Source organism: Muntiacus reevesi, chromosome 7 (assembly GCF_963930625.1).
Source record: "Muntiacus reevesi chromosome 7, mMunRee1.1, whole genome shotgun sequence".
Lineage (NCBI taxonomy): Eukaryota > Metazoa > Chordata > Mammalia > Artiodactyla > Cervidae > Muntiacus > Muntiacus reevesi.
The window spans coordinates 73589195-73601869 of NC_089255.1; the positions used below are offsets into that span (position 1 = coordinate 73589195).

General features: G+C 41.0%; 1 protein-coding gene across 2 annotated transcripts in view; it reads left to right on the plus strand.

The window, feature by feature from the left end:
* Window positions 1-12675, plus strand: part of MTHFD1 (methylenetetrahydrofolate dehydrogenase, cyclohydrolase and formyltetrahydrofolate synthetase 1) — a 60960-nt gene that overhangs the window by 30665 nt on the left and 17620 nt on the right. For both annotated transcript variants that reach the window (XM_065941732.1, XM_065941731.1), the window contains 8 exons: window positions 3230-3357; window positions 3860-3957; window positions 4127-4300; window positions 4925-5061; window positions 7269-7315; window positions 7934-8041; window positions 8174-8248; window positions 10822-10924. In XM_065941732.1, coding sequence (XP_065797804.1) covers window positions 3230-3357; window positions 3860-3957; window positions 4127-4300; window positions 4925-5061; window positions 7269-7315; window positions 7934-8041; window positions 8174-8248; window positions 10822-10924 — 870 coding nt within the window. The remainder of the gene's footprint in view (window positions 1-3229; window positions 3358-3859; window positions 3958-4126; window positions 4301-4924; window positions 5062-7268; window positions 7316-7933; window positions 8042-8173; window positions 8249-10821; window positions 10925-12675) is intronic.

The window sequence follows — 12675 nt, forward strand, 5'->3', positions numbered from 1 at the left end:
ACCTCTTCTCTGTCTGAAATGTCCGTTCTTCCTTCCAAACCTTGCCTTATTTCCCTTCATCAAAAGAGGGTCTCTCCTTTGAAAGTCCTCTTCTCCTCCCTCCCGTTCCACAGAACTTGGGTTTCTCTCATCGTATGTATCTCTTGCTTTTTCTCCACTAGTCTGCCCACGGGTGCCTCGGGGCAGCGGTCTCTGTGGTGTCATGTCCAGCTTGTGCCTTCTGACAGCAGGCCCTCATCTGTTGGATTGTTGAAGAGAGTTATAGCAAAAATATTCTTTTTTTCTCCCTTCCCAGCTCAAGTTTGAAATATTGACACCAAGCTGCCAGGAACATTAGTCACTGTCAAGCCTTCCGTTTTTAACCTCCCTCCCACTCTCGGTACCATGCTTTTAAGACAGTAGCTCACAATTGATCACTCATTGTCTTGTAGTGTAATTATCTGACGGGTGATAAAGAAATTGCTCTCCTATAACTCCTCACTTTCAGTACTTGCAATGTGACATTCAGGCTCATTGTGCTTAAAACCTTGCATTTTCTGTATCATAGATCTGCTGTTGGCTTTTTTCTGTTTTGGACTGAATTTGAGAGATGAAAGAAGAAAAACCTGGGTAGGGTTCTTGAGTCTCACAGTTTGGCATGAAATGTTGACTTAACATGAAACTTACCTCCTATTCACATTTATTCCTCACATAGAAGGTGAAATATGAATACTCAAAGAAGTATCTTTCCTCCTGGTCAGTTGTACTTTTTTCTGGTCCTGGGCATTTAGGTGAATAAGCATCAACAAGCCTGGATGTTACTTTTCCCCGAGGAGGGCAGGATCGCTGTTACCGATCCATGGATGAGCAGGGGGACCTAAAGACTGCTCTTGCAAATGTTCATTCTTAAAGCCCCATGTTCCACAGCTAGGCCACTTCATAGCTCATATTTTGATTATTTAAATTATTTGCATGGTCCATTCAGGGATAATGTCTTAAGTCATTTTCCAAATTCAGGGTGAATTAAGGTATGTGGTTTTTTGTCGTTGTTGTTGTTTTAAGGAATATTTTAAGATTCAAGTGCAGAGCAGAAAGTGTTGGCCAGAGAAACATGTGAAAGTGTTCTTTCTGCTTGGCTTACTAAAGATCGTTTGAGAAGGGCTGGATTAATAGTGCTTTATTTGGCAGGGTTATAAAAGTGGGAACAGATTCCTCACTGCCCCCCCCCCCCCGCCATCCAGTCTCAGTCTATTTGGTGTAGTGGCTTCTATGCTGAACCCTGTTACTAGGATCCCCAGGTTACACATGAAGAACTTAAGGTTCAGCTGGATCTTTTTTTTTTTTCCCATCCTGTCAGGCTTGTGGGATCTTAGTTCCCCAACCAGGAACTGAACCTGTGCCCCTACAGTGGAAGCACAAGAGTCCCAACCACCGGGCCTCCAGGGAATTCCCTCAGCTGATCTTAAGTAGTTTTGTGTTAGTAGTTCCTGATGAAACAGAAATTCAGGGGCTGGGATAAGTAACCAAAATGTGTGTTGGTTACTGAAGCCGTACGCTTAGATTGAGACGTGGTCACTTTTCCACTGACCACATTACACCTTCCATGAAACCCTGTCCATCTTCCCGACCCAGGGGTAGAACCCTGGTGTCCTGCCTTGCAGGCAGATTCTTTACCATCTGAGCCACTAGGGAAGCCCATACATACATCAGAGGGCACTCAAGCCCGCCCTGATAGTGAAGGAGCAGAGCTGAGCTCACCGGTTCAGCATTAAGTTGTGTACTCATTGATACATCTCCTGTGTGTGTGGAGAAACCCAGGGAGAAAGTGACTAACATTCATAGATAGAAGGAGGTGCAGGGTATTTTTAGCTGACTTTGGTGTTAGAAAGTTGAAACCTATACAAAAGGCAGCACTGATTTGTATTTCCTTGGCATCTTGAAACGACCTTTGTGATTATGGTAGGAAATGTTCTCCTGTTGCCATAACTTGTTGCCTTATAATCTCGAAACCTGAAACCATCACAAGGATTTCTCTCCCCTGCCTCCTTAGAGTATGTGTAGAAAATATGTATCTAGAATGGGTGGGGAAGGAAATGGCAACCCACTCCAGTATTCTTGCCATGGACAGAGGAACCTGGTGGGCTACAGACCATGGGGTCACAAGAGTTGTACACAACTTAGCGACTAAACCAACCACCACATCTAGAATGGGAAGAGAAACCCTTATGTTTGGAGAATGTGGGGTTTTTTTTTTTCAGTTTCAAGAAACACAGTTTCTCTCTTGAGTCTTCACAAGCCTCTGAGGTAGGTAGTGTTCATCCTCCTTTGCCCCTTTGGACTTTTCAGGAGTAAGGAGCCCATAGGGGCTGAGGACTCAAGGTTAGTAGAAGAGCTCATTCTAGAGCCGAGGTCGCTTAATTCTGGGTTTTTGGCTAAACCTAAGGCTTGCTTTCTTATTTCTGGTGATCTGCTCAAAAAGATGAAATGGCTAAGATCCTACCAGGTCCTGCCTGGAAGCCTTAGAGCCTCGAGGTCTAGCCCTGTCCCCGGCCCCTCCCAGAAGTGCTCTGAAGCCAAGTGTAGGATGTGCTTCGTGTGTGAGCAGTGATGCATCATGGGATTTTTGTTCTCTTGAATAGCTATTCTTTGCTGCTGAGATTCATAGTTGTTCTTGTATCCTTTTAAGGGGAGTGTAATTATATTCTTTGCCTTCTGCATACATTTAAGTAACTGCTCGTCTTTGGAATTGGATGTTGAATTGTTCCTCCAGCTCATGCCTGGAGCTTACCAAATGCTGACAGTTGCTGTAGAAACCGTATCTAGCAGCTGTGATATAGTTGGAGCTTTGTGCACCCAAAAAATTCCTTTGAAGGCCTTGGCAAATTAACATTTTAAAAGGTGCTCATTATATACTGGGTGGTTGGCTGTAAGAATACAAAACAGTTGGTATTTTATTTGCCACCTGACAGATGACAAAAGGATTCTCCTGGTTCTGAAAAACCACTTAAGCATCTTGGGGAATTTTGCAGGTAGAGTAAGTCTCTCCCTAGGAAATAGCGAACACCTGTCACCCCACAGCTTTTTAAAAGTAAAGTAGGCACTTGAACCAGATGGGACAGCACCCCCTAAACTTGACTAAGTTTTTGGAACAAGCTATTGTAATAATTGATCACATAACTTGGAAATAAACACCAAGATTGCAATTCTGAGGCTGGGCTTTGATTTTTTTTTTTTTAACCTCCTTGACCAGATGATACAAAACCAAATGGGAAGAAAATTGTGGGTGATGTAGCATACAGGGAGGCCAAGGAGAGGGCAAGCTTCATCACCCCCGTTCCTGGTGGCGTCGGACCCATGACAGTGGCAATGCTAATGCAGGTGCGTGTGGGTGCAAGTTTCTGTAATAGTTCTACAAAACTGATAGAATTCTAGGTAGTACATTTCTCTTCAAGTAGAAATGTCATAGAACCTACTCAAAATCTGAGTGAGGATGTGACTATTTTGAAGAAAAAAAGGAAATGAAAGACCAGAGAAGTAGAATCAGGCATATTAAACAAGGGAATCAGGGGTAGCACGATTCTGATTTCTTCCGGAATGTGATAACTTCAGGGGGAAAAAAACTGTATAAACACCCTGGCTTTGCTCGGTTTGTTTTGGCTTGTTGCCCTTCGTAACACACACCAGCTGATGGGGGCAAGGCACACAGCCCAGGGCATCCTGGCTGCTCATAGACTCTTGGCCTACAATTGAAGCGTGTTAATAATTGGATCGTGAAACTGTTCACTTTGTAATTGAACTTGAGTGACCAGGATTAAGAATTGAGGTGGAGGTTAAAAAACCATCACGTCTTCTCAAGTTCCATTTGTGTCATTTTGTTTAGAGCACAGTAGAAAGTGCAAAGCGTTTCTTGGAGAAATTTAAGCCAGGAAAGTGGATCATTCAGTACAACAAACTTAACCTGAAGACACCCGTGCCAAGGTAAAATATTTTACTGTTTAAAAAAAAGAAATTACTGTTTTAAAACTACGTGGATTGTAGGTTTTTAACTGATGGTTAATGTGTATGCCCCTTCTGAAGGGGGTTGGATGAGTCATTACTACGATGGGAGTAATAAAGGTTAATTTGTATTTTCTGTATTTCTTCTAAGTGACATTGATATATCACGGTCTTACAAGCCAAAGCCCATTGGTAACCTGGCTCGAGAAATTGGTCTGCGCACTGAAGAGGTAGAATTGTATGGTGAAACCAAGGCTAAAGTTCTGCTGTCAGCACTGGAACGGCTGAAGCACCAGCCTGACGGGAAATACGTGGTGGTAACTGGGTATGACTTTTGTCCATTTGCCAATCGAATCTTAATACTGATTATTATTACCAGAGGTTGCATTTGCACTTAGCATGTATTTATGGAGGTTCTTTTAATTTGGTTTTGGCATTTTCATATGTCTTTACTGATTTGATCCTTATAGCAACCTTGTGAGGTAAGAGTAGTTTATAACCCTGCAGAGATGAGAAAATTTGTCAAAGTCATTCATCTAGTAGGTGGAAGAGTTTGAGTCTTAAAACCTGATCTTCAGATGAAAGTGCCTTTCTTTTTAACCCCAAATCATTAATTCCGTAGATTTGTTGAGCATTCATCTATATTTTTGTTTTACTGAGTTAAAAGCTAAAATTGAGAAATTATGTAAGGTTATAGCAGTATCTCTTACAAGGTAAAGTATATTTGCCCCTCACAGTCGAGCTGAAGTGCAGTTTTTTTTTTTTTTTCCTTTATTAAAACGAGGGAAGTTACAACTAAGATTCTTGGAAAAGATCCCTTTCATGTCTTTGATCTTTCTGATTATTCAGACTAAGAGTCATTCTCTAGGATCTGTTAGATCTGACTTACTGATACACATGAATTTAATTTATATAAACTTAATTTTCCTTTTCTGCTTTCATTTTGAAGAATAACTCCAACACCCCTGGGGGAGGGGAAGAGCACAACCACGATTGGGCTGGTGCAGGCCCTCGGCGCCCATCTCCATCAGAATGTCTTTGCGTGTGTGCGACAGCCTTCTCAGGGGCCCACCTTTGGAATAAAAGGTATTTTTTTTTAATTATTTTCAATTGGAGGAGGAATAAAATGTATAAGTGGGACCAGACCTGGGTGGCCAGAGGACACCTGCTGCTCCTTTAGTCCTGTGGTCTTCAACTCATTGAGACACTAGATGGGGCTTCATTACAACCCCATCATGGTACTTCTGCTGAAAGCTTTCATCACTTCACCCCAATTCTTACTGTCACTGTCTGACACTGCACGGGGATTCCTGGATTGGGTGATACATAGCCAGGAGTGCTTTTATATGACTGATAGCCGATTGTCATAGTAACAAGTAAAGGTAATCACAACTGCTTCCCAGGAGCTTCCCAGGTGTCACTAATGGTAAAGGATCCACCTGCCAATTTAGGAGACGCAGGAGATGCGGGTTCAGTCTCTGGATCAGCAAGATCCCCTGGAGGAGGAAGTGACAACCCCCTCCAGTATTCTTGCCTGGAAAATTCCATGGGCAGAGAAATCTGGCTGGCTAACATGGGGCCCCAAAGAGTCAGACACAACTGAGCCACTGAGCACACGGTCACAACTGCTGATCACCATGCTGCCTTTTCTAGAGACAAAGACAAACCCTACTGGTGTTTCACGCTGAGGGAATAAGAAAAGGCTACGCTTATTGAGTATTAGGCTTCATGCCAGGTTTTTTGCTAAGCAGTTTATGCCTATTATCTTCTGAGATAGTTTTATCACCACTTAAAGCAGTAACAGCTGGAATTCAGAGGAGCTTGGTCAAGGCACTATCATCAAGTACCAGGGAGAGTCCCCACATCTATCTCAAGCTCTAAGATAATACCATCAACGCAGTGTTTCTTCTGATGAGATGAAAACACATCAGTAACTGTATTTCACTTTCAGTTTTTGATAGCAGCATTACTCCAAACATGTTCTTTTAATTAAAATTATATTTTTGTTAGTTATAATGGGTTCTCAGAGTTAGCTTCATCATTTGCTTGGTGATAGGGTTTCATATCAGAGAAGGCAATGCCACCCCACTCCGGTACTCTTGCCTGGAAAATCCCATGGATGGAGGAGCCTGGTAGGCTGCAGTCCATGGGGTCGCTAAGAGTCGGACACGGCTGAGCGACTTCACTTTCACTCTTCACTTTCATGCATTGGAGAAGGAAAAGGCAACCCACTCCAGCGTTCTTGCCTGGAGTATCCCAGGGACGGGGGAGCCTGGTGGGCTGCCGTCTATGGGGTCGCACAGAGTCAGACGCGACTGAAGCGACTTAGCAGTAGCAGCAACAGCAGGGTATCATATATTCTCCTTACTTAAATGTTGAGATGGGTACACCTTTGCCCTTCTTCAGCCTGTTGTTTAGCTATAAGTTCCCTGACTTAGTTCTGCTTTTAACAACTCCCTTTTAGCTCAGAATGAGCCTTTTCCTGTTTATTGAATCCAGTATGCTCCCTTAACTCTCATCACACATGGCCCAATTTTTATTGCATGATCTTACCTTACAAAAAAACAAAAACAAAAAACCCACACACACAGAACCTTTTATCTCAAATTGACATTTATCTCACAGATAACCTGGACTTGTTTGACTAGCTTTTGGTTAGTAATCCAAATGGGCCAGCAAAAATCTAGCACTTAAGCTGTTTTCCACCATATGTGTCCTATTTAGGAAGAATTGCAGTCTCTGTGTTTATGTTGGTGTGTGTATTTTAAATATTCCTTTTTTTAAAATGCCAGAATAGCAGTTATGAGGGTAGGGAATTGAACAGGTTTGTCTTTATGTAACCGTTGGCTGGGTTTTTTTTTTAACAAACGTTAGGAATCACGGGGAACCTGTTTTTAAAGATAATGAGTAGGTATGTATGTGTTCATGGTTTTGTCAGTTAGAGTCACATTTCAGTTGAGAGACTATTCAGCATGAACAAGAGCAAGTGGTTTAGTTTGGTAAAGAAAATTAAGAAGCACTTGATCAAATCTGTCCAAATGTTTGTAAAAAGTAAATAGATAATATGGTAAAGAAAATTAAGAAGCACTTGTTCAGATCTGTCCAAATGTTTGTAAAAAGTAAATAATACTTGGTAAGGGAAATTAAGAGGCACTTGTTCAAATCTGTCCAAATGTTTCTTAAAAGTAAATAAATAATATGCGAGGCAGTTACAAAAACCGATTTGCTTTCATTTGATTTCCAAGTTGTGAAGTGTGCTTAACATGAGTCCTCACCCTTGACCTGTCCTCTAGGTGGCGCTGCAGGCGGTGGCTACTCTCAGGTCATTCCTATGGAAGAGGTAATGTAGTCCAGGATTTGGCTGAATCAGATCTTTTATTATAGTTCTTCCTTCCTGGAATTAAAGTCTATCGCAGAGATCTTAGTAGACAAATGACTCGTTCGCTTAGCAGAAGCAATACTTAGAAGAAAATCATCTTAATTTGTAAACTTCTAAACAGCTTACTTTTTTGATGTGACAAGGACTTCAAAGCCTGGCTTTCAGTGGAAATAACATTAAGCAAGTGATCAGATGTGGCACGAGAGAGGGGAAAACCAACATGCAGTGAATTCAAAGTAATAACCACAGAAGTGGGAGCAGCATACAGGAATGGGGCTCCAGTGTACTCCTTGCTCAGTGTTGAAAGCACATGAGTGTGTCCTTTCTAATCCAGTGTCGCTATTGATCCCAGTGGCGTGGCATTTGTGGTTATTGGCCAGGTCTCTTGGGGAAGGTCACAGTTCCTTCTGAGGACAGACAGTCATTTGTTCTCAAGGGCTATTGGGTGTTTGTCCACTAGCTGTGCTGCCATCAGTTTTCCATTGGCTTTCCCATAGGGACAGGTTTGGTCGTGATAGATTGACTGTTGGAAAGGTACAAAGAAGTTTTAAGACTGATGTGGCTTCCACCCTATTGCAGTTTAATCTCCACCTCACTGGTGACATCCATGCCATCACTGCAGCTAATAACCTTGTGGCCGCAGCCATTGATGCCCGTATGTTCCATGAAGAGACCCAGACAGACAAGGTAGGCTGCTCAGACCCCGCAGACACTTTCAGGAGGTTTGAATTAATATTGGGCCGGTGGGTGCTCATAATGCAGGTAGCAAGGCAGTGGGGTTCTTTTCACTTAAAAACTCTTGTGCTCCTTTTCTTTAAGGCTCTTTTTAATCGTTTGGTGCCATCAGTAAATGGAGTGAGAAAGTTCTCTGATATCCAAGTCCGAAGGTTGCGGGTAAGCCTTGTCATTGTTCTTTTTTGTTATTATGTGAAATTAGGTGATTGATAAGGAGATTATAATCTCCTTAGAGTAGCCTATTTTGGACAGGTTCACTTATAGTAATCATAAGGTCATGATATACACAGCTGAGATTGGTGGCAGAGGTTGTTTCTCGTCTGTGAGTTTTTAGTGGAAAAAAACAGAGATCTGACAGCCTGCCCTCAGCTAAGAACACTTCCTTTCCAGCATGGGTGTAGGAGTCAGGAAGCCAGCATGGCAGCTTCTGGAGTTTCAATACCTGCTCATCCCAGCATTGGGAGCTTAGCAAGATTGTTACTTCTGTATTTTATTTGAATCTCTAATGCAAATATATAGTTATTAAACATACGCTATACTGTATGACCCAGAAGTTCTCCTTCTAGGTATTTACCCAAGAGAAATGCAGACTTTTATGTGTATTCATATAAAAACATGGATTTTTTTTTAGCATCTCTATTAATAATCTGCAAAATCTAGAAACGACCCAGATGGCCTTCAGTGAATGAAAGGATAAACAAACTGGTACATTCGTACCATGAATGAATGAATGAACTGATAGAGCAACTTGAATGGATCTCAAGGGCATTATGTTTTGTGAAAGAAGGCTGTCTCAAATGGTTGCATACTATATGCTTGCATTTCTTTATATGACATTCTCAAAAGACAAAGCTATAGTGATGGAGAATAGGTCAGTGGGTGCCAGCAGTTATGGGTCAGGGAACAGTGTGACTCTAAAGGGGTAGCACAAGGGAATTTTAAAAATAAAATTTGAAAGTATATTCCTGTGTTACTTTCACATATGAAAGAAATATTGTACCTATATAAATATTAGACTGCCTGACACATGTAAGCATTCAGTAATTGGTATGTGCTTCCTTGTTATCAATAGTAGTTATACTCACCTTATTTTTAATTTTTTGCAACTTATATTTTGATGCTGTAAGAATAGTACACAAGCTCCCCTGTACCCAGATGCAGTAATTGTTTACATTTTGCCCTACTTGCTTCACAATGCTGTCACATTTATACATATGCATTTTTCTCTAGACAGGAGAAAAAGTGACTTTTACACAGTTTGATATTGCTTAGCTTCTCTTGTTTTCACACCTCCCAAAAAATACTGTGCAGAAAGTAAGTCAGCTACTACCTTGTTATGACAAAGAATTGTGTTCTGCAAGTATGGTGGATAAAGCAGGCAACTGATCTTAACCTTTGGTCGGTGGAACTTTCTGTCAATGTGTGGGGATGGGCCGGACTCAGTGTTTAAATGATCCTTTAAAAAGATCCAGGGTTTGAAAACGAGGGATTTGTCCATGGCCACAGAACCCCTCGACAGGTTAGAACTAGAACATTGGTCCTCTGTTTCCTGGCTCCCAAACTTTCTCTCTTGCACTTCTTTACCTCAGTCTAACCCCCTAGCTTAATCAAGAGTGGGTTGTCAGGACTTCCCTGGTTGTCCAGTGGCTAAGACTCCATACTTCCAATGCAGGGGGCCTGGATTCATTCCCTGGTCAGGGAACTAGATCCCACATGCTGCAACCAAGAGTTTGCATACTGCAACTAAAGATGCTGCAATGAAGATCAAAGATCCCGCATGCTGTAGCTAAGACCCAGTGCAACCAAATAAACAAATAAGAGTGGATTATCAATAGCAGATTCTCAACTTAGTGACTGAAGGTTTTGCTGACCTCTGCAAACAATGTCATGTTCCAGGCTTGTGAGGCTGTTTGACAAGCCACTGAGCACCAACTCTGAAAACACACCTGAAGTTTGGAAACAAAGTCCTGTTGGCATAGGGAGGAAACTATGGGAAGAGTAGGACTTGCTGGGCCACTCAGCTCTACCAAGAGTTATGAGAAAAGGAGAGTATGTTTTAAAGGAATTTTCCATTTCAGGATGTGACCACGGTACACATTGTAAATAAACAAATTTCCAAGTTCCATGAGGAGGAAGAGACAAAGCTTTCTTGTGCTTTTTGAAACAGTAGAAGGCAGTTAACAATAGGGCTACTTCAAAAGCATGTACTGTGCTAGAGTGATGTCTTTTCTTTTCCTCTGCACTGAAAAGACTATTTATCCCTTTATATATCTCAAAAGATTAGCACATTTTTTTTAAAAAAACATTAAAAGTTATTTCCATTGATTTTTATTGATTGTTACTTGTTTTGGCCATTTTTGATTTTGCATTTGACTTGGGCTTCTCAGTTGTTTGATTGAAAAAGCTTTGCACTTCTTTTCCTTTGAATATGTTTGCATATGATGAATTAGTATGACATGTTTTGGTCACTGTGCTTACATAAGGCTTTGGTTTAGGGAAATGCCTCTGGTGTTCAGTAATAGGGACAAATGTGTTACTAATGCCTTGGTACATGTGTGAGTGTTATTAATAAAGATTTAGCTAAAAGGATCATAATTTGCCCTTCTGAATTTAACACGGTTTATATTTCCTAGAGGGGACCCTATCTGGAGATAGTGATAAAAATTTTTTTTTAATTTTATTTGCTTTGTTTGTTTTGTCTTATTTTTGTTTTAATTTTTTTATCTCTTCAGAGACTAGGCATTGAAAAGACTGACCCTGCCACACTGACAGATGAAGAGATAAACAGATTTGCAAGACTGGACATTGATCCAGAAACTATAACTTGGCAAAGAGGTACCAGAGCAGGGCATGCGCCCCGTTGGTTCAGTTATGCTGCACACCCCATGCCCTTCCTAAAAGGTGGTAAAATGGGAGGGCCAGAGCTTGGGTGTTCTTGTGTTCATGGTTAAGGGCTAACCAAGATGGCAACTTACTCCTTTTCCTGGCCACCTCTACCAGTCTCTCTCCTTACTAGCTGTAATCAAACCTCCTTTTGTTTGGTCAGTTGGACTTTTTGCTGGCTTTTCAGTGTTCATTGGTGTGAGGATGGTTTTAAGGAAGTTCATGCATAAACCAGAAGTAACATTTTGCAAGTTTCATTTTATGCAGCAAGTTTTGGTGTCATGAAGTAGAGAAGTAATGTTTAATCACTTCTTGAATCCTGTTGCCCTTTATTCTTAGAATTCTTGTCTGGCATAAGTGACGTGATTTTTCTTGTAGCTTTGGAGCTTGCCTACTCATTTTTACCTCATTTTGTTAAACTGTCTTTTAGCAAAGTAAGTAGCCTTGAAGGTCTAGACATTTAGCAAGTTGGTGAGTGAGTAGCCTGGTTTCCCTGCCGTGTGTTGCCTTTCTTTATGTCAGCCAGCATAGCTTAGGTTTTTATTTTGTACCAACAGTGCATCCATCCAAACTCTATCACTGCTGAGAAGGGATTTTTATCCAGGTGCACAGAATGCAGCTAACAAGTAACTTATTGACTGTTTTTGTGATTGTCATTGGCTCAAAAACTGTGCTAGCTAATGGCATTTTTAAGGTAACTCTCTTAACATCTAAAACTACACTGGTATTTATCTTCCTTTGTTTCAGTAACTTTAACCCTATGGTATTATATATACCTTGGTATAAATATGGTATATATATACTTTGTGAGGAATAAAGATTCAGTTCGAATATTTGGTATCTCCTCCACTTTTCCTTTGCTTTATATGTAATTTCATGCTTTCTGAGAAGGTAGAAGCAGACAAGGGAAAAAGTAGATCATACCCGTTGGCTGTTTTATACACAGAAATTAGATACAAGGAACTTGACACTATTAAAAAAAAAAAAGGAACTCATTACATCCTTCACTGTCAAAATGGGGTTGTGTGTGTGTCTCCAAGTGCTGTACATGACACTGCTTTTAGTATTTGAATATGGTATTATGGGGAAAAATTTAGCATATTATCAAGTACCTTAAAAATGCCTCTCCTCTTTGGCCCACCCTAAAAGTATGAACTGGTTTGCCACTGTTGTTCAATTTGTATTTTGTTGCTATTTTTGGCATGTCGTACAGAAAACAAAATTGGGAATATATTAAAATGTTCACCATAGTTAGACCTAGGAGGTGGGATTAAGAGTAGTTAGTAGGTTGATCTAAGCCATGTTTTCCAAGGGTATGCAGTTGGATCGATGTGTCATCAGAATGGAAACTATTTCATCTACACATACTAAGGAAAGAGCAGGTCTATCACCCAGCCTGCTTCCAAAGGCCTTGCCCTTGCCCTGTGGTTTTGGCCCTTGGTGGTTCTCAGGGTTGTGTAAAATCAGTGAGTCATCCCATGGAACAGCACAAATCTTGGCCTTTTGAAACAGTGACCCTGTTTGATTTCTGTGGAATTTGGAATATGCTTTGAAACAGATTCCAGATTTCTAGTTATTAATAATTGTTTGAATTCCCTAAAAAGCATAAACAAAGCCACTGTACAATCCTGTCTTTGATTCCTGCACATTAACCATATGTGACCAAACTTGAACCCATATTCTAGCTTTACTGTGAAATTTGA